The sequence below is a fragment of the Oryza glaberrima genome, chromosome 7 (genome assembly GCF_000147395.1).
Source record: "Oryza glaberrima chromosome 7, OglaRS2, whole genome shotgun sequence".
Classification (NCBI taxonomy): Eukaryota; Viridiplantae; Streptophyta; class Magnoliopsida; order Poales; family Poaceae; genus Oryza; species Oryza glaberrima.
Window position 1 is genome coordinate 8,724,530 of NC_068332.1, and position 21,983 is coordinate 8,746,512.

General features: G+C 44.1%; 2 protein-coding genes across 2 annotated transcripts; both read left to right on the forward strand.

Moving 5' to 3' along the window:
• The first annotated feature begins 6,315 nt into the window (after nucleotides 1-6,315).
• LOC127778253 (metal transporter Nramp1) lies at nucleotides 6,316-11,081 on the forward strand. The gene is made up of 13 exons (XM_052304825.1): nucleotides 6,316-6,522; nucleotides 7,561-7,639; nucleotides 7,709-7,749; nucleotides 7,881-7,959; nucleotides 8,043-8,147; nucleotides 8,385-8,494; nucleotides 8,676-8,857; nucleotides 9,075-9,144; nucleotides 9,232-9,405; nucleotides 9,531-9,635; nucleotides 9,839-9,970; nucleotides 10,216-10,311; nucleotides 10,434-11,081. Exons 1-13 carry the CDS (start codon nucleotides 6,433-6,435, stop codon nucleotides 10,731-10,733), a joined length of 1,563 nt encoding a protein of 520 aa, XP_052160785.1. The 5' UTR covers nucleotides 6,316-6,432; the 3' UTR covers nucleotides 10,734-11,081.
• Nucleotides 11,082-18,490: 7,409 nt separating this feature from the next.
• Nucleotides 18,491-21,847, forward strand: LOC127778365 (BTB/POZ domain-containing protein At4g08455). Its single transcript, XM_052304951.1, has 2 exons — nucleotides 18,491-18,871; nucleotides 21,042-21,847. The coding sequence occupies exons 1-2, from the start codon at nucleotides 18,608-18,610 to the stop codon at nucleotides 21,516-21,518; spliced, it is 741 nt and encodes a 246-aa protein (XP_052160911.1). The 5' UTR covers nucleotides 18,491-18,607; the 3' UTR covers nucleotides 21,519-21,847.
• Nucleotides 21,848-21,983: the final 136 nt, after the last annotated feature.

A 21,983-nucleotide genomic window follows, 5' to 3' on the forward strand; every position in this document is an offset into this window, starting at 1 on the left:
TGATGTGGCAGTTACGAAGTGACAGCCCATCATTGCCGGGGAGGCGGTTTTTGCTTCGCGTGGGGCCACAACTACCAAATCGCTTCACAAAACACGAAAGAAAGACCGGGCCCACATGTCATTAGACTAAAAGAGTGGCGTCAACCCTGACCACCTAGGGAAGGTTTTGGTCAGGGCTAACGCCGGGGGCTACTATCGGTGATATGGGCCTGGGGTATCAAGTTTAGAGGGAGGAGCCATTCCCAAACCCATGTGGCTCTTCCCTGGGAAGGGTCGGGCCCTGGGTGGAGCGGTTGTCACCCCCTCCTCGCTTGGGGGTCAGGCCGCCCCGACCCCCTCCACGTGTCAGCCCATGTGAGTAGGGTTAGGTGGGCGTGCCTAACACCCACCTAACCGCATTTAAGGTGAGCCAGATGGCCGCGCCTCGTCGCATTTAATGTGGCGTGCAGGCGTGGCTGACAGGCCGCACATCCCCCGAATGATGGGTCCGACGGGGTTAGTGCACCTGACTGCTGACTGCTTGTCAGACGGCCTGCAGCTTGCGCCGCCCCATCACGACGGTATGTTGAGGGTTGTTTGCCCCTTGCCTAGGCCTGAGTCCACGTTCCGCTCCGGTCCGATCCGGGTTTCCGTTCCCTAGTGGGACCGGGTGCCCAGAAGTCTTCATCCATTAATGAGGAGTGACACACGCGTCCTCCGTGTCGTCCGGCTTGAATTGATGGGGGCACATGCCGCACCAATGGGCATAAGGACTTCCAAGTCAGAGGAACAAGACATGCATTAAATGTAAAGAATGTTTTCCTTCTTCCCTAGGTAGCTTTTAGGGCCTCTGTGGTAACCCCTTGAGGTATAAAAGGAGGTCCAGGCCTAGTGAAGAAGGGGGGTTTTTTGAAGGCATTCAGCTCGCGTGAACACTTGTATTCCCCACAGAATCAACCACATGCAGGAGTAGGGTGTTATGCTTCTTAGTGGCCTGAACCTATAAAAATCCCTTTTGTCTCGTTGCTCTAGAGGGGCCCGACCCCCTCCACATCTCTCTTCCACTAAGCCTCAATTCTCACCCGCTACCCCCGACCGAACTAAAGGGGGCCCCATAGTCCCACTACACGACACGACACGACCCACGACACGACCATTTGGCCCGCCCAAGCACGGCACGGCGCGACTGGTGTTGAGCTCATGCCGGCCCGACCCAACAGTTGGACCGTGCCTGGGCCGATGCCTTGTCATGGTGGGTCGCCCCGGCATGACTGTCAAAGAAAAATAGTTGAGGGGTCCAAAATAGACTTACAGCCATATAAGGTACGGCCCAAAGAAAAAAGGATACAAAATAGACTTATTGTAGCCATATAAGACGCAACCCAAAGCTATGAGGGAGGAAAATAGACTTATTATATGGAGAAACACGATGTTGGGCCTCTCCTGGGCCATGGGTGCAGCCCGTGAGAAGGCTCGGCATGTAGGTCAGGTCGGGCGGGCCATTTGGTCATCTATATCATAGAGTGCAAGGGAGGGGATGATCGAGGCAATCTGGGACGTTAGATTTGGTGATCAAACGGCTACGATTGCGCATGTCTGCCTAATGCGTCTACTGTGTCAGAAATCAAGACCACCATTACGAATAGGGGTGAAAATGGGGTGAGTATTTCCCGACGTACCACCCGCCTAACCCGAGGCTCGCGGGAGGAATATGGGAGAAAAAATGGGATATCCAATACTATCCGAGTTTAAATCTGAATTTGTTGGGAAAATGTGGGTTAGGATACGGGAAGACATGTATCCGCCCGTATGTCCCTATTATATAACATGTATGAAAATTTATTATAAATCCACCTAAAAACATGATAAAAGATTAGTTAATCACTATTTATGTGCTCATATGTATATTGTATTTTTTTTTCTTGACGTATCTTTTTTAATACTTTAATTACCTTATTTTATTTAATATCTATGAATTAGAGATACAAATAGATATCCGTTCCCGAATCCAATTCGAAGCAAATAATATGGGATAGGATATGGGATGAGTGATATATTATCCATCACTACCCGTATCCGACTCCGAATTTAAAAGAAAATATGGGTTAGGGTATGGGAATGGCATAATCCGACCATACTTGCCCGTTTTCACCCCTAATTACGATTTTTTTAAGTAGAAGAAGATTTACAAAACTACTTGGTCAAAAATATATTTACAGTACTATATCTTTTTGTTTTCAAGTTTTACGGATCTTTAACGTTCTTTGGAAGCTTTATTTATATATCTAGATAATACTCCGTACGTTGCTGCGGGACATTTTTACATGACCTAGAGTTGTAAACTTGTAGTAATAGATATAGCCCGAAAGTTGTTTCATGTAGTCTAATGTTACATGATAATTAATTTGAAACCCTGATGTTTGTAACAGTAAATTGTGAAGATGTTCACCTAAAATAATGGAAGTTCTTAATTAATTATCAGCTTCTTTGTTTTCTGAATCACATTCACCAGTTTGTTATATTCTGAATGGTTAGCCTGATTAGGTTGCAAGCAACTTCTGAGCTCCAGCATAGCTAGCTATAAGCCAGCTACAAACATATTTTAAGGAGATAACTAAGAAGAGAGAAGAGCAGCGGGCTACAGATTTGTAGCCAGCTGTAGCACGGACTCCAAGACGCAGTGTGTGTATGACAGGTGGGACCATGTATTAATAGTGTAGTATGTAACTATTGTATGGATGAGCTATTAAATTGGCTATAGATTAATTGGAGCTAGTAGTAGGCTATACTATTAAGCTTGCTCTTACAACAAATGAACCTGCCATCTACAGTAACAAACTCGGTTAGTCGAGCAACAATATGTAGGCTGCACATGTGAAGTTAACGGTGTGTAATTAACAGTGTACATATTTTCAAATATAAAAAAAAATACGTACAACACACTTTGAACAATAGATTAAGTAAAATTCTATGGGAACATTTGGAAGGGCCAGTTTTACCTCGTAGCGCTGTATTGCACTTTATTGAGTAAACAAATAGCTGAAAAATTTCCCTAGTAAAGCTTATACATTTCTAGACTTTTTTAAACTAAACAAAAACGTGATATTTGCAGGATGAATTCAGAAAGAGAAAAAAACAATCCGTAAAATAGAAGCTACGGAGAACGAATACTAACACACTTAACTGATGGATCTAATATGAGTTTTGAGCAGAGAGTAGTGAAATACCTGCCCTATACTGCAGATGACGATCAGTTGCACTTCTATTTTGTGTATTGATCAAATCACTTCATGCAATTACATCCTTTAACTACATCTGAATCACCTGATAATACTATGGTAAGGTAGTGAATCACTTGATGATACTATGGCAAGAAAAATGAGAAAGAAGGGAGAAAGATTAGAGCACCTTCGGAATCAACTTCTATTATGAAAAGGAAAACTGGATTCTCATAAAGGCAAAAACCATGACATTTAAAGGTAGAAGACCTGGGGATAATAAAGTAAACTACCTCATCATCAGAGAATAAAGGTGGCCAGTTGGGTAGAAGCTTGCTTCATCACTTCAGTTTAGGGAAAATTAAATCTATGCAATATGGTCATTGGCTGGGAAAGAGGACAGAATAATCTGAGCCAGCTGCGGGCCTAATACCAAGATCAAAGATGAATAATGTAAGAGAGAGAGAGAGAGAGAGAATAGAAGTATAGCTGCCTACCCGCAGGATAATGGTGGCAGGTGAGAGAATCTTGACCAATTGTTAGCGCCAATACATTGAGCGAGCACATGTTCTTATTGTACAACAAATCAATGACTTGACTGCGGGGGACTCCCTGCAATGTTTGATTCAGAAAATCAACCTAGTACTAATCAGCTGGATTGAACATACGTTAGATCGAGAGTACAACTGAATAAAATTCAGTTAAATGGTACTACCTCCATCCCAAAATATTTGACGCCGTTGACTTTTTTTAAAATGTTTGACCGTTCGTCTTATTCAAAAAATTTAAGTAATTGTTAATTCTTTTTCTATCATTTGATTTATTGTTAAATATACTTTTATGTATGCATATAGTTTTACACATACCACAAAAGTTTTTGAATAAAACGAACAGTCAAACATGTTTAAAAAAGTCAATGGTGTCAAACATTTAGGGATGGAGGGAGTATAAGGTATTCATCACCGGTTAGATATTTAAAATAACCATTGAAATTAACTCTGACAAAGAGAATAGGGTAAATTGATCATTCGCTTGGAGACAACTGAATAAATTTCGGAGGAAGGTTTAAGGAAAAGCGGTGCATACCTTTTTTTTTCCTTTTTTCAGATTGAAGATCTACAGGAGCAGCATAACACATTCAGAAGGATGGCTGTAGATACCACATCACCAAATAACTTTCTGTACATATCAAATATCCAAAGGGATAAAAATAAAGCTACTTACTACGGTTATCAATGCAGAACATTGTACATGTGGAAACTCAGATGAAGCAGAGTTGGTGCCTTGGTGGAGAAGGACAGAGAACCTGTTTCTTTCAGCTTGAGATTATTATAATCCAGATTATTGGGAGTAAGCTGAAAGAAACAGACAACTTATTAAAGTAGCTTATTATAATCTGGAGCCCAGCTTATTATAATCTGATAAGCTCATTTAGGTGAGCTTTTTTCAGATTATTGGGTAAAAAATTACCCACCATGCCACCCCACTCCCTTTTTAGACTTGCAAACTCAATAATCTATGCTCTAATAATCTAGGAAAGAAACAACTAACCGCTTATTATACTACAAATTATAACAATCTAGCTTATAGTAATCTGGCTCAATAATCTAGATTATAATAATCTTAAGCTGAAAGAAACAGGGCCTGAAGCATTCCCCAATAATAAGCGAAGGCCAAGGATGAATTCACCATGACGTTATGGGAGCAGTAAATTGATGTCTTTGATGACAACCATGAAGTCTGCTCTCGAAGCAGCGGTTTCATTTCTCATGACATTCCGAGGAGGCGAAAAGGCTGGGAGGTGGCAGCCGGCAGGTGGGCTTGAACTAAAGGCAGAGGAAGCGCCGGATAGGGGGAGGGACACGATGCGGAGAGGAAGGGACGGGCGCCGTCACCTGAGGCGCTGCAGTATAGGGAACTGGAGGGTTTGCCTCTGGTTAGGGATGGATACCCGTTGAGTTGGGCCATAACATGGGCTTCTTTCGGCCTAATAAACAACCGGGGAACTCTGGGAGGCTGCTTCATGGCTTCCCTACCGAATGATTCAAATCGTACGGTTCATAGCAAATGGGGTGACGTGAAGCAGCAGGAAGCAGAGAATTCCTAGTAGTGGGGATGATTTGTATAGGTATATAGGATAAACGCTCTTCAAAAGGTGCTTTTTTTAATTTTTTATGTCATGTCAAACGACCAAACACCGGTCACACCGTGCTAAGAGACAGGTGTAATTCTTGAGGCAGCCTACTTGCCACCCTCCCAAATAATGTTATCATAGATTAGGTGGACTTGAAATGATTTGGTATTCACAAACTCATCCAAATGTATAAATTTGGATGTCATTAAGCAAGACCTCTTCATGTTCCTATGTGTTCGATCCTCTCATGTGTTTTATATGTTAAATTAGGATGGAACGACGCCGACTTCATTGAGCGTCATCTTTTCATATTTACATATATGTATTTGATCTTATAAATTGGGATGAATTTGTGAAGCGGCAAATAATTTTAGGCCCCCTAGTCAGGCAAAAAAGATCCTCTAAGAGGGTCGCAACTCACAAGTGGGCCGGCTGCAAAATTGCTAATGCCCACGCATCAGCCGGTGTTAACATTGGTGAAGTTTACCACATAAGAAAAAAATGTCCTTTGGAAGGTGTTTTCAAGAAAGAAAACACTCCAAAAAACGTTATGGATATACTCAATCCGTTTATTGATAGATGACTAACTTTTGAAAACACAATCGGGAACTGACTATCCAATTGTCGGGTGATTTCTAGCAAAAATTCACCTAGATTTTTTCTACTATTATATTTACATCCAACAGACTACGAAAGAAAATAGCAAAATTGAATCGGGAAATACTCTATACTCCAGCAACAACTGGGCCCATTCGCTCGGCCCGGCCCACCTCCTCGCACGCCATGCCCACGCCACGCGCGCGCAGGCGCAGCTGAAGAGAGAGCACCCGCGCGCCCACGCGGCGGCGCGTGCCCGGCACGCGGCGGCGCGCGCGCCCGCGGTGGCCGGAGGATCTCCGCTCGAACTCCCTCTGTCTCTCTCTCTCTCTCCAACTAACCGCACGTCACCGGAGGCCGCCACGTACATGTGTTATACATTATATATATCAGTCGTGGTCGAGTAGGAGGTTTCTTGCAAGATCGGGGTTCGGCGCCGGCGGCGAGTTGTTGAGAGGCAAGGCAAGGCAACTCAGGCGACTGAGCTAAAGAAGCCGTACTAGTATGGGGGTGACGAAGGCGGAGGCGGTTGCCGGCGACGGCGACGGCGGGAAGGTGGTGGACGACATCGAGGCGCTCGCCGATCTCAGAAAGGTTAATTCTCTCTGCAAATACTCCTGGTTGCTCATACTTAAATCTACCTATGAATGAGGGATCGCATCAATGTCGCGGTTGGACGGACAGGACTGAGAAATTATAATGTCTGATCTGATTCCTGTTGGTATGCGCTCTTGCTGTTTGTGAAAATGCCCCAGAGGATGCATCCACAGGACACGGCGCCTTCAATATTTATAAGTTGATTCAATGATGGGTTTCTTTCATGTTTCTTTGCTGAAAAATCGTGTTTAGTAGAGTAGTCTTCTATGTCTCTATTCAAAAGAAAAGTGGCATTAAGTTATAGGAGAAAATAAAAGGGAGAAGTCGTTTTGTTAATTAGGAGCTTCTCCTTTTGATAACTATGACTTAATAGTTCATTTTTATTATGGAACAAAGATGAGATACAAAACAATAGATTGTGATCACCTCAGTTTTTTTGTTTGATGTCAAGTCTGACAAACTAAGGCATTACGGTTCTCTGCTCTTGTTTGACAAACGAAGTCTATTGTACAATAGAAGTCTGTTGTTTAATGTCTCTACTTTTGGTCATCTCTTGTATGGTTTAGCCTAGATCTCAGTTTATCTTACTATAGGTCGCCGATAGTACAATATGATTTGTTTCTCCGCCGTACCTAATCCAAAATCATATAGCTTGACATTATCTGCTTCTCATAGATGTTCGTTATAAGCTTCAAATTACAAATTTCATATTGAAAGTTTAGCCTCTTCTTGTTGGACTATAATAGCGAGTCCATGTGAACATCATTTCTTACATTAATATACATTTCTTCACATTTGTGGCTAGTTATTTTACTTGCCCTACCATTATCGCATTTATTTATATTTCCATAACTCATTTTCCAATTCTTAGTTGAATGTATCATTCACTCATTCTTGTATTGTTTGTACGTCTTTGAGACTTTGACTGAAAATAGTCTTAGTTTTGTACCTATTTTGTATTTTTCTTTATGTTTTAATTATTTTCTTTGACATGATGTGCATGCATATTTATTACTAATTGGTCATGTAACACAGGAGCCAGCATGGAAAAGGTTTTTGTCCCACATTGGACCAGGCTTTATGGTCTGTTTGGCTTACCTCGATCCTGGAAATAGTAATATTCTCTCTCTAAATTTATTTTCTCACACTCATATGGTTTCTCACGCTTGACGAATTGAAACAGTGGAGACTGATCTACAAGCTGGTGCCAATCACAAATATGAGGTACATTCTCTAGCCTTTTCTATATGACTTTTCCTGCCATTTATCACAGTTGTCATGTCTTTCATTACAGCGAGAAGAAAGAAACAATTAACTGATATGCTTCTTGATGTGCTCTTTCATATGTTTCTTAGCTTCTTTGGGTGATTTTGATTGGCCTGATCTTTGCACTGATTATACAATCATTATCGGCTAATCTTGGAGTGGTGACAGGTAATAAATAGACACTTTCAGCACACATAATTGATTTAACATTTCAGTTGGAAGTAGCAAGTAATGAATGTCAATTGATACAGGGCGCCATCTTGCTGAGCTGTGCAAGACTGAATATCCAGTATGGGTGAAAACCTGCTTATGGCTGCTAGCAGAACTAGCTGTGATTGCTTCCGATATTCCAGAAGGTTGGAAATAGAATGATAGATCTAAATAAAAAAAAGTTAATGTTTAACTGTCACCTTTGAGTTTCAGTTGATTAAGTTTATAAACTCTCTCACTGATATAAGTATACGAGCAACACTTGCACTGATTGTATACAGTCTCTTATCCACTAAACATTATGATATGTAGCAATTTTTCTGAGAAGAAAGCAACATCTAATCTAATATTTGGTGTTTTTTACACATGTACCTTTTGTGCAGTTATAGGTACAGGATTTGCTTTCAACCTTTTGTTCCACATACCAGTGTGGACCGGGGTTCTCATTGCTGGCTCTAGCACACTTCTTCTTCTTGGACTGCAAAGATATGGGGTAACCAACTATTTATGACTGGATATATGATAGATGTCTGTATAAAATGTTTTAATGAATGTCTAAACATCATTGTACTGTATTTGATCATTACTGTTCGGTCATTGTAAATGGTGGTCATTACAAATGGGTTTGTTGTTGAATTGACTTGTTTGCATTTTTCCTTCATCTATATAACTAGGTAAGGAAACTGGAGGTCGTGGTCGCGCTATTGGTGTTTGTCATGGCAGGGTGCTTCTTTGTGGAGATGAGCATAGTCAAGCCTCCGGTTAATGAGGTCCTTCAAGGATTATTCATCCCCAGGCTCAGTGGGCCCGGTGCCACAGGAGACTCCATTGCCCTTCTTGGGGCTCTTGTAATGCCGTAAGCAGTCAAACATGCATATATACCCCCAGTTGTTAATGTGTGCAATGTCTTTTTTGCGTCTTAAGATTCTTCTAGGGTAGCTGTAAACATGCATAAGGTTTTCAACTCTCCAGTAATTAAAAATCTCCACAATGGTAGTTTTAGTCTTTTTTTAGATTTTGACAAAATGCACTCTTGTTAATCATAAGTGAGCATTATCAGTTATTAATTACAGGCACAATCTATTCTTGCACTCTGCCCTGGTGCTGTCGAGGAATACACCCGCATCAGCAAAAGGAATGAAGGTGATCAGATGTTCGTGTTCGTGCATTAAAAAAGAAATGGTACTCCTAGTTAGCTGATACATATTCCTTCATTCTTTTGTACTCCAGGATGCCTGTAGGTTCTTCCTCTTTGAGAGTGGGATAGCTCTTTTCGTGGCTCTGCTTGTCAACATTGCAATCATCTCTGTCTCCGGCACTGTATGTAATGCAACCAACCTTTCACCAGAAGATGCTGTAAAATGCAGCGACCTTACATTGGACTCCTCATCCTTCCTCCTCAGGGTACTGCATATATGTGCAAAGTTCATCACCATTTATATTTAGTTGTGTTATTTTCTTCACAAAAATAAATTAGTCATGTTATCATTGACCATATAATGGTCATTTACAGAATTTTTTTTTTTCAGAATGTGCTAGGAAAGTCAAGTGCGACAGTGTATGGTGTAGCACTCTTGGCTTCTGGACAGAGCTCGACCATTACTGGCACTTATGCTGGGCAATATGTTATGCAGGTATATTTTATCTGAACTCTAACCTTGTTTACAAATTAACCAATTACTATCTGTGAACTATTTTCTTAATGACCAGTTCAAGTGGTATAGTATTAACCACGCAGTAAACTAGAAGATCTCCAAAATGGTGAAAGAAATGAAAAAAAGTTTGCAATTATCAAGCTTGAATGTATAGTAACAGTTTTTTTTCCATGTATCTACAGGGGTTCCTAGACATCAAAATGAAACAGTGGCTTCGGAACCTGATGACACGCAGCATTGCCATTGTGCCTAGCTTAATCGTCTCCATCATTGGAGGGTCTAGTGGCGCCGGTCATCTCATCGTCATTGCATCGGTACAATCTTTTACTACAAATGAAATTATCAGTTTGCCCATAAGAACACTCATTAAAAAAAACTGCCATACAATCAACCATCTTCTAATTTTCTCAATTATTAGTAAGTTATTTGCTAATCGAAATGCTTCTTTCTTCAAAAAGTGGACGATATGTAATTTGTTGTACCCCATTCCTTCTGATCATACTGTATCAAAGAATCAAAACCTAATGCTTGTTTTGGTTTGGCTGTTACGTTCATACAGATGATTCTATCCTTTGAGCTACCATTTGCTCTCATCCCTCTTCTCAAGTTCAGCAGCAGCAGCAACAAGATGGGTGAAAACAAGAACTCCATCTATGTAAGCACTCCCCCATCAATCAATCAATCAATACTTTTTTCTAGCTTGTCCACACACAGAAAACCAAACCAAAAGCATTCATGGAAAACTAATAATAATGCATTGGTAATTAAAACCTGCAGATTGTTGGCTTCTCCTGGGTGCTGGGGTTCATCATCATCGGGATAAACGTCTACTTCCTCAGCACAAAGCTGGTCGGCTGGATCCTCCACAACGCGCTCCCGACATTCGCCAACGTGCTCATCGGCATCGTCCTTTTCCCGCTCATGCTGCTCTACGTCGCCGCCGTGATCTACCTGACGTTCAGGAAGGACACCGTCAAGTTCGTGTCTCGTCGTGAGCTGCAGGCCGGCGACGACACCGAGAAAGCACAGGTCGCCACCGGCGTCGCCGACGAGGACAGCAAAGAGCCACCCGTGTAGTACCCTTCCAGACCGGTTACCGGTGTTGGCTGGTTTTTATTGGATAGATGTTTAGGTCCAATTTTTTTTATATAAAAAATCCAATAGATGTTTAGGTCCAAATTTTTGAATTCAAAAACCGGTTACCAGTGATAACCGGCTAGAATTTTGGCCCATGGGAGTAGATTGCTGCTTTTTTCTTACTGATTAGTTATTGGCAGATTGGCATAATGTTGTAGCTAGGCAATCTAATTGTATGGTTAGATATTTAGTCATAAATCAAGAGTGAGTTTTCTTGGATGCGAGGACAATGATAAATATAAATGTAAATAAATGCAGTTAAAGCAGCACCTTGTTCCTTGTGGACATCTATCTCTTGTTGATGCTGAATTCATTTGTGCTACTGTTATGCCCAGGTCTTGCTACGTCTATTGACTTCCATGTTTCCTTGAGATTTAGATTTGGTTACAAGTTAAAATAATCTCTAGAGTTTGAGTGAACCTTCTCTTTTTCTTACTTTTCTTGTGGCTCATTAACTTGTCTTTAAGCTTCCCCGCAAAAAAAAAAAAAAAATGTCTTTAAGCTTAGGTACTCTTATATCCTGAATAGGAAGCTGTGACTGTGAGAAGGTATAACCACCTTGTATCTTGAGAAATCGGACTTCTCTTCTTACCTTATCTCCGTTTACATTTTTTAATTAAATTTTTGTAGAGCTCCTTTTTGGATAAAACTACTTTGTGCGCATGCTCGATTTGGACACATGTGTGCCCACAAGAAAAACCCACACAGCACGGAGCCATGTTCGTGATGCTATTTTGGGAAAGGCGTGAATGGAAGCGAAGGAAATGAGTAGGCGTGCACTAGGACTAATGCGCTACTGCACAAAGCATTTTTTCCCCCTCCATATTGGTCATTGGCTTTTATTTAGGGTCAACGTTAGAGCTTTTCTTCCATAGCCCCTTCACTCGAGCTGTTTAATTTGGCTTCTCTTTAGATCTTTTGTTTTTCCATTTCTTCGCTCTACAGATCGCCTCAAATTAGTCACAAGAATGGCAGGTAATATCAATAGTTTTCTTTGTATAGCCCCATCGCTCTCGTGTGGGCGGCTCAGGGACGAAACCCTAGCCGCCTGCGTCGCCAACCCCCTCACCCTTACTTGCCACCTTGCCGCCGTCGGAGCCCGCCGCTGAAAAACAAGGGGACAGCTGGGAAGGCGGTGGTGGGGGACACAACCCCGATGAAACTCCTTCTCGACACGAGATGGAGTGGCGCGTGTCGGGTGTGGGGACCAATGGTCGGAGTGGTTGGCGCGACGGAGCCGGCCACCCGGAGGCTGATCTGCCCCCCCTCCCCCCACCCCCACACACACCCACACCCCGCAACCAGTTTGGGAGAGGGCGGCGAAGTTCGCAGCAATAGCAGCCTAGTGGAGTCGCGAGGCGGCCCGAGAAAGTGCGGTCGTGCCCAATGAAGGGGGATGCACGACGCGGCCGGTGGCAAGGCCGACGCATTCGGTGGCAGCATAGGCCAGCGTGGGCGATGATAGGGAGGATGTCACGGCCTAAGACCGCGAGAGGCCGGCGCGGCTGACGGCATGGAGGCTATCATGGCTTGTGACCGCGAGAGGCCGGCATGTCCGGCGGCAGTGACCCTTTCGCATCGACGGCAGGGATCACTACGCTGTGGGAGAGGGAGCTAGCAAGCTGCGGAGGCGTCATGGCCGTGCAGGAGACCGGGGGCAAGGGCAGGGGCCGGCAAGCGATGGGGCACTGGTGCAGCTGAGGTTGAGTTGGCTGAGATTGTGTAGGTGGCGGTGCTTGGGGGTGGCAGGGGCAAGTGTGGTAGGGAGGCTTGCAGACGAAAACCTAGCTTGGGACTTCCCAAGCCAGCAATGGCGACGTTTTCGGATGTCGCGTTCCCCCTTCGGGGTGTTGTCGAGCGGCCACCTTCCATCCTTGATAGGACCCTCCAGGTGAAAACCGAGTCTAGCTGGATGGGCAATGATGACGTCTAAGACATCATGGCCTTCCTGAAGGCATTGTCTAGGAGGTCATGTTCCTTGCCTTCACCGCCTTTTCTTTGTTTGGTCATCGGCGGTTTTTGGTTGTCTTTATCAGGTTGGGCGAGGGACGAGTGGATCTCTTTCTCTCTTGACCTCTTCCTCTCCTCAATCCCTCTACATATGGATAACTGAAAGCTTTTTTGACGTCCTTTTGTATTGAGTCGGTGTTTCACGGGGCGTTTGTAACCTCCTGGTTGGCCTAGTGGTGATCGATCACGCTTAGCGGCGGTCGGCTTGGTGCTATTGTCCTCTCTAGGATGTGCTACGAGGAGTTGCTAGCTCTTGGTGGCGGTGTGTTTGTTTTCATTTGTTTTTCCTGGTTACGACCTCATAGGGTTGTAATATTGTAGCTTTTTCTTGCTATACTAATATGAACTTTGCATTGTCTGGCGTGAATCATTAAAAAGAGAATCTAAGAAATGCATTGATAAGCGTCCAATTTCAAGAAATACCATTGACAAGTGCAAGTTCCATGAAATGCCATCTTACAAGCGATTTTATCCTAGAAATGCCATAGCCGTTAGGATTCCGTCCATCCCGTGCCATTAAATACATTGTAACTTGTAAGTACAAGTTTTATTATTGAAAGAATAGCGTATGTGACTACGAGGAGTCCATGGAATTGTCATCAATTATAAGAGCTTTCACAAAGAATATAGACAGAGTTATCCATAAAATAAAGGGGTTGTTTGGTTTCATAAACTGCCTGCCTCCCAGCGCACGCAAGCGACGTGGATGCCTCCGCGTGTGAACACGCTACTCGAAGCGCTCTCAGCTAATGGTGGAATTAAACGAGCCTCGCCTCGTGAAAGCTTGGTACAAGGGAAACTTGGCTTGGCTTGCTCGCTACAAACAACGAGCTAAAACTACAGGTCGGCTCGGCTCGTTAATGGGCTCGAGCCAGCTCGAGCTGGCTTGCGAGCCTGACATCAAGTAAATCTCAAGCAGGTCTAACAGAAATCGAGCAACATTTTACCACATAGAATTTGTAATACAGTGATAGTTTTCTTTAATATGTCATCACAACACATAAATAGATAATATGACAATCAAACTTATCATTTCCAACAAATAAATAGTTAGAAAAGGTGCAAAATTTTTGTATATAACCTATGTACTGAGCCAAATGAGCTCGCGAGCGGCTCGTGAACCAGCTCGGGCTTGGCTCATTTTCGAAACGAGCTAAGAAGGAGGCTTGGGCTCAGCTCGTTTGGCTTTCAAGCCGAACTATACGAGCCCGAACTATTTGTCCACCCCTACTCTCAGCTCTGCAATTCCTAGTAGGTTTTAATATAACCGATTAAAACAGAAGAGAGTAAGTTGGAACAACCGTTAGAGCATCTCCAACAGTCTCTCCAAATCTAACTCTCGAAATGTCTATTTGGCCAACTCTCTATCTAATTTGGCAAGTCAAACTCGTGGTTTACTCCAACAGCCTCTCCATTCATCCTCTCTATTATGAGTCAATGACAGTGGGACCCACATGTCAGCCTCTACAACTCCTTCTTCTTCCTCATACTTCCTTTTCCCCATGCCCTCGTCTCCGTGCTGGTGGCGCTCCTCTGTGTGGCGGCGGTGTAGCCGGTGGAGGCGGGGGTGGCGCGGTTCGTGTGCAATGCCTGTTTCCCCTCTCTCTCCATGCTGCCATCCGCGTTGGCACCCTCGCTGCTCTGCATCTGACTCCCCTACCTTTGCTCCGGCGGGGCCGGGGCCACCTTCCAGCGCTCCACCAATTGCATCCGCACCGGCGACACCCACGACGCCATCACCAGGGGTGTCTTCGCTGGCCTTGTCCCCTACCAGGACGCTGCGCCAACAACATCTCTAACCCAAACAAGATCGCCGTCGCCCAGGAGCTCTGGATCCCCGTGCCCGGGTGGACGTCCTTCCCGACGGTGACAGCGAGCTCGGGGGAGGATGCGAGCGAGCGACGGCGCGCCTCCTTCCCTATGTCGACAGCAGGCACGAGCAGAGGCTTCCCCCGGTGGTCTCGATGCAGGGAAGGAGTTGGAGGTGCCTAGGCTGGGGTCGGCTTCTCCACGCACCAGGCCACCGCCGCCGCTGTTGTCCTCTTGTCCCGTCGATGTGGTAGATCGGAGCAGCAACGGGACGACGATGGAGGCCGACGATGGGGGCGACTATAGGGCCAGTGAAGGAGGCCAAGACAATGACAGACGAGGGTGTAGGCAGTGGAGATAGTGGAGGCCGACGATAGATCACTTCTACAAAATCGATTTTTCGTGGCATCACCCTATTTTTTTTCTCTGGCGGTTATACGTGAAAACCGCCAGCGAAAATATTACAAGGGGTGGGAGGCTACGAACCGCCAGCAAAAATGCATCTTCGCTGGCAGCCGGATTAAGAGGGCCGCTAGCAAAAATATAGCGCCTCACTTAAAACAACCGCTTGTGGAAATAGGATTTTCGCTAGCGGTCCTATTTACTAGCAGCCAGCAAAAATAGGATTATCAATGGCGGTTATTTTCATAGGTGGCGGATAAAGAGGACCGCCAGGAAAAATAAATTCGCTATATTAAAACCGTCCAAACCCGGCAACCCCAGCTAAGTCCTCTCCTTTTCTTCCTCCCTCTCCCTCGGTCTTCTTTTTTATTTTTTGCATCTCCTCCTCCTTCCTCCCTCTCCCTCAGTCGCCGGCGGGCCACGGGTGCGCGGCGTCCTCTCCTCCCTCCTCCCTTCCACCGCCGCCACCACCCCCACCGCTGTCTCCTTCCAACCCTCTCAGATCTGGTGTCTCCCTCTCTCGATTCGCGGCGGGGAGCAGCAAGGGTTCCCGTCCGTGGCGCGCACGGGAGCGGCGGGGCTCGGCTGCGGCGGAGCCCGGGCGACAGGCGGTAGCGCTCAGTCTTGGGCGGCGGAGCTTCCTTGAGAATAAAACTTCTTCTGCTCAACTCTCCGATTCCCCTCGCGTGGAATCCCCTCCCACCCCCCCCCCCCCCCCCCCCCCGACGCCTCCGCCGCCTGCGCAAGTCGGGCACGGCGAGCGGCGCCGCCCTGCTGATCTGCTTCCGCTCCGCTCCCGCGCTGCCTCTCCCCAGGTTCGTCGTATTTTCGAATTTTGGTTTTCTCGTTTGTTTCGGGCACCGTCAGATCCGCTCATGTTTGGTACACGGTTTGGGTTTGGTGAGCGTGTGGGGGAGGGGGATGTGGGGAATGGCCTGGCCAGATCTCGCCGGGGATACGAGGCGGTCGGCGGATGCTAGATCTGGGGCGGAGCTATATGATCGCCGCCGTGTAGATCTGGTCTCGTTGCTTGCGTCGGATTCCGCTGCTTTGTTGTTCAAATTGTTGGTTTCGTGCTTTACCTTTGCGGGCTATTTGGGTTGGATGCTCTGTGATGCTTCAAAGCTACGGGAGAATGTTAGTGATGAAGCTTTTTTGGATCTCATGGGTGAATGGTACAGGGCTTGCACCGAGGAGGAGGAGAAGGAGAGAGGTGAGCAGAAGGGTGCCATGAAGAGCGGCGTCGTCGAGGCGGAGGCGGTGGAGGCTGACGGGGCTCGGCAGCGGCGGTGATGGTGGAGGGGACTTCAAATTTTTGTAGTGTGTTGATTTTTTGATGTTTGAATGCTTGGGTGAATGAGAATTTTTTACTGCAAATTATTGATGTAAATTTCTGTGGATTTTTGAATGCATGGCTAAATTTCTGTGAAATTTCTGAATGGTAGAGCATTGACTGAGGCGGATAGAGCTCCGTCCGTCGTTTTTTTTTAACTCTGCCAGCATTTTCACTGGCAGCTGGCGGCTGGCAGTGTAACCCGCCAGCGATTTTCGCTGACGGCCATGTTAAGCTAACCGCCAGCGAAAATAGATTTTTTTGCTAGTGGCTGGCTTAAGACAACTGCCAGCAAAAATAAATTATTGCTGGCGGTCGATAACCGCTTGTGGCGGCTCTAAATTCCGCCAGAAAAACCCAAAATTGCCGCCACGAAAAATAGTTTTCGTAGTAGTGGATGCCGCCGCGGCGGCCGGTGTCTAGATCATGGCACGGGTGATGGCTGCTGCACGCGCTCGACAACGCCTCGGATGGAGGGTGTGCGTGGAGAGAGGGGAAACAGGCACGGGTTCCACGGATGGCTAGTCGGCTTTGGCTGGCCAAGTTTGGCTAGCGTAGGAAGCAGTTTGGATGGGTTGGCCATTCAAATAGCAAGGCACGGGTGATGGCTGCTGCACGCGCTCGACAACGCCTCGGATGGAGGGTGTGCGTGGAGAGAGGGGAAACAGGCACGGGTTCCACGGATGGCTAGTCGGCTTTGGCTGGCCAAGTTTGGCTAGCGTAGGAAGCAGTTTGGATGGGTTGGCCATTCAAATAGCAAGTTCGTTGGAGTATAATTTTTTAGTCTAAAATTGCCAAATTTTGACTTAAAAGAATGGGATAGCAAGACTCTTGGAGATGCTCTCATATCACTACAATTTCTGAATAATCCTTGAAAGCCTTAACAAATAAGTATATTCACACGACTAATTCGAGGATTAATTAATACATGATTAATTAAGTTTTAATTATCATAAATTTAAAAATTAGATTATTTAATATTTTAGAAGAATAAGTTTTTATTAGGAAACACTGTTTAGTGTTGAAAAATATGTTGACAAAAACCAACCTAGAATCAGCCGTGAGTAATCTTAAGCAGAGCCCACAAGACCCATTTGTAACATCTGTATAAAAGGTTTCCTCATAAATCATGTCTGAACAAGAAAAAAGAGCACATACTACATTAGCACTCTCAGCACTCTCTCTGTTAATAAAAACTTAGCTTAACCGAGGACAAACGTGACTTATCTTAATAGTACAGTGAATCAAAATAAAAGGTTACCCAAAAGAATGCTGTAAATCGGGCCCACCTGCCCCCGGAACCCAGCACATGTCCCTGTCCACCTGCCACGTGTCTCCACCACGTACTCTGTTGCAACAAATCTCTCATATATTTTGGAAACCCTTTATGAAGGGAACTCGTTTCATATTTTGTTCCACAAAAAATGTTTAACCTACACTCACAATATTTCACTATGTATAGATCTAATTTTACAGCAAATTAAAACATTTTTTTCAACAAATCAACTTCATAGTATAGAAACCCTCTATCAAGAGAATTCTTTTTATTTTTTTGTTCCACCAAAAATGTTTCACCTAGTGTACTTATAATGTTTCAGTATGTATAGATTAAATATTGCAGTGAATTGAAATATTCATTCGCTATTTGCTGAAAAATTGTTTTTATATAAGGTGAAACAACGTCCGATTTAAACGATTGAAACATTTTCGATCTACTTAGTGAAATAATTCCGATATACTTGGTGGAACAGCATGCAACATTTAAAAATAATTCAATAATAAGCTAAATTGTTTTTTCAGCGGAATATATCCATATGTGGTCTTTTTTTTAAGATTTAATTGCAACGAATTTAATAGCACAATCGAATCATGATTTGGATAAATAATTTAAGATAAAAAATAATTTAAAGTATTTTGGATGCATGCATGCTGATGATGTCATGTTGATGTGTGCGCCAGATTTTTTCTACTCCTATCGAACGCTCGACGCATAAATACCTTCCATTTATTATATTATATATTAGAATGAGTCACGCTCTGTAGTAGATTGGATTTTGTTCATAGAAAAGTACCAGAAACTCATCCGTGAGTAGGGCCTACAGAGCCACAGCCTACAAGGCCCATTTATAAAATTGTCCAACCGGGGGCCCATCCATCCATCCTCGACACCACCATCCTCTCCCCTTCCCTTTCCATTCGCGCCGCCACCTCGCCGTCGCACCCAGCGGCGGCGCCGCCGTGCCGGGCCGGAGGAGCGGCGATGTGGTGCCAGTCGTGCAAGGAGGAGTACGAGGAGGAGGACGCCGGGACGTGCAAGGAGTGCTACGAGGAGGCGAGCGAGACGGAGGAGGAGCTCAAGCGCGAGATCGACGACCTCCGCTCCCGCCTCCACTTCCTCCGCCTCCCTTCCCCTTCCCTCGACGCCTCCTCCCTCTCCCACTCCGACCTCCTCCTCCACGCCATCCCCGCCGATGCGCCTGCCCGCCCCGACACCCCCGCCGTCCCCGCCCACCGCGTCATCCTCGTGAGTCATTCTTGCTTCACTTTTCCCAATTCATTAGTCCCAACACGTAGCTTTCTTTGTTCATGCCATTCTTGATTTCCCATGTGCTAGTGGCAGTGCTCAATTAAGTTAGTGGACTACTATTGCCAGATTGATCTAGGATTGATGTTCCGGTAGCCAAGTAGTTCCTGATTGATTATATATAAATTGGGGGTCCTGCTGGCTTCATAGCGGCAGGTCGCCGACTTGTAAATCTTGTAACCCAGAGCTTACCCCTGTAAAGATGAACTTCGTTTCATTCTGATGCCTTTGGTCTTCTTCTCTAGATTGATTTCGATTCTAGAATTTCCCTAGCCATAACCATTGTTTGCACTTTCTTTTGTTTCGATGTAGCCTGATCTGTGACGTACAAATTTCTCTTTCCACAAAGAACAAAGATATGTATGCATATACACTAGGACATGTTTAATGGAGTATATAGAGTGGGTAATGTGTTAATGTCTGGCTTAATATTGCTACTTTGCTGTACCACTGCAATAACATGTCAAACTAGTCTAGTAACTAATAAAGGAGAAGAAGCTGCAGAACTGTGTAAGTGTGCAAATTCTTCTTCGCATGTTTTTAGTGTTTTGAGTTCCTTTTCTTTTTCCAATGTGTTGGTGCTACTTGCTTTGAATGTGTTTGAGTTGAACTCAGGCATGTTTTGCAATGAAGTTTTACTAGCAATAAAAGACATGCGATGAAGGAGGTTGAATTTCACTATTTTAGTGTCTAGATAACATTGCATGTTGTAGACAGTATGACACTGATTAAAACTGTTTGGAGGGCATGTAGTTTTTGAAGGCATGAAGCATAACAGAGCCTGGACTTCAACTGTGATCTTACACTTATCACTGTTGATGGACAGAGTTTAAGTGGCCTCTAAAAGAATGTAAGCTGTAGGCTAAACAGGAAAATATGCTTCTCGGTACATGTGTATTACAATGGTTATCAACAATGGATGTGACATAATTTGTATAAGACTGATTTTATTCCTAAGAAAGTTAACTTATTATGTACAGCACGATACTAGGTATAATAACAGCTACAAACTGTAGCATGCTCATAAGTCTCAAATACAGCTACTTTAATATACATGCTAGCATTGTAGCAGGACTGCTGGAGTACTGCATGCTAGCAATGGCAAGATCACCCTGCATCTATCATGTTAACATGGTAAAAGAGTCATACTTGAGTCTTTATAAGTTATTAACACTTCATTTATCTAGTTTGGAATGCATTCGCCCATCAATACCTTGACAATTTTAGTTGCTCTTTTTTTAAAATAAAAAAATGTCCACAGTAATTTTATAGGAGCGTGCATTTCAGCAAGTGAAGTTGCATATAACCTATTTTCTTATCATACAAATCAATAAATAACAGATGCGGTAATACATATTTTTGAGTGTCTATAGTACTTGCGTGCCAAGTTATGTACCTAATGCACATATGGAATTAGGTACTCTTCTGCTCTTATGTTTTCTTTTCACTTTGTTTTTACTCTTTTGATAGTCCAAAAGTAATTTCCATGTTGTTAGATCTGGAAAGATAACTTTGGCAATGATGATCCTCATAGCTGTAGGATGTAAGAAATCATACATATATCATTCTCCTGTGCTGTTATGATAAGATCTTTGATGGGAGTTCGAACTACATGACATCACCTGCCTCACAGGCAAACATGTATCTCAAGATTCTTGAATAGGTACCCTGCAGTAGCTACTGCTGGTTGGACAACAAGGAATATTCGCATGGCTATACAAATTTTGGATTTTGCGCTCAGAGAGTGGCTTTAGAGTATATCCATAGAGGCTTTGGAATATATGTATTTCTGAACTTGACACAATTCCATTCAGATTCTTTGATCTGTCAACTGTCCTGATTCAATATTTAACTTTTCGCTCATATGTAATGCATCATATCTGTTGTATTTTGGCAAGATACAAATAGCTTTATTCCTTGTTCACAGACTTTCAATTATATCATCGTTCTTCTAATTTCTTAGCTAGCTATTAGTATGTTCTGTAGTTGATTTGCTTGAGATATTTCGCATTTGTGAATTAGTTGCATCTTACTGATGCACACGGACTAGTTTCTGCTGTAGAATTTATTTTATTATCCATTAAACTGAGTTTCTTCTCTTTGAAAACAGGCCAGCAGATCTCCTGTTTTCAGAGCTATGCTTGAGAACGAGATGGAAGAGAGCCGGAGTGGCATCATCAAAATATACGATGTGTCCTATGACGTCCTTCGTGCTTTCGTCCATTACATGTACACGGCAGAAGCTCTCCTTGACGAGCAGATGGCATCTGATCTCCTGGTGTTGGCTGAGAAGTACGAAGTGAAGAACCTGAAGGCCTACTGCGAGAAGTTCTTAACATCCAAAGTGAGCAACGACAATGCCATCACGCATTATGCGTTTGCGCATCGCCACAGCGCGAAGCAGCTGCTTGAGACATCCCTGGCAGCGATCATGGACAACATGTCAACGCTGGCAGATCGGGAGGAATACAAGGAGCTTGTTGAGAAGGACCCAAGGCTAGTTGTGGAGATATATGAAGCCTATCTGAACAGACAAGTGAACACTGCTGCTGGGAAGGAGACAGATTCCAGTAGTAGGAAGGGGTAATTCAAAAGAAAACTTCTATCAGAGATGTAATTAATGTTCTAACCAAGCTTTTGCATGTTCATGCTAGGCAAAGACTGGCACATCAAATTGTCATCCTGCGGTGTAGACAAAGAACAGCTATTTCTGTCTATGGTTGAATTGATACTGTGTGCTCGCTGCTAATAGAATGAGATCCATTGCCATCTTTATGTAACATATAGGTCCACTGATATGTGATGATCATCAAACACACTCAGTATGAACAAGAAACTGATGCTTATAGTTGTATCAAGTGTAAACTATTTGCAACGTTGAACGCTTAAATTGATTACCCGGGCTCTGTTGTGATTTGTGCATCGCTCCGAGAGTGCAGAACATTGCATGAACCGGACTAGCTTCTACTAACCTTGATCGATTTCTTTAGTGTTCATTGCCATCCCTATTACTACGTTCATGCACGTTTCGTCGGCGTTGAGATTAAAAAGA

Bases quoted from the DNA above. Each gene is read 5' to 3' on its own strand.
- LOC127778253 (XM_052304825.1), top strand. From the start codon at position 6,433: ATGGGGGTGACGAAGGCGGAGGCGGTTGCCGGCGACGGCGACGGCGGG. The intron at 7,640-7,708 runs GTAATATTCTCT...GAATTGAAACAG, and splicing joins TTACCTCGATCCTGGAAATA to TGGAGACTGATCTACAAGCT. The intron at 8,858-9,074 runs GTAAGCAGTCAA...TATTAATTACAG, and splicing joins CTTGGGGCTCTTGTAATGCC to GCACAATCTATTCTTGCACT.
- LOC127778365 (XM_052304951.1), top strand. From the start codon at position 18,608: ATGTGGTGCCAGTCGTGCAAGGAGGAGTACGAGGAGGAGGACGCCGGG. The intron at 18,872-21,041 runs GTGAGTCATTCT...CTTTGAAAACAG, and splicing joins CCGCCCACCGCGTCATCCTC to GCCAGCAGATCTCCTGTTTT.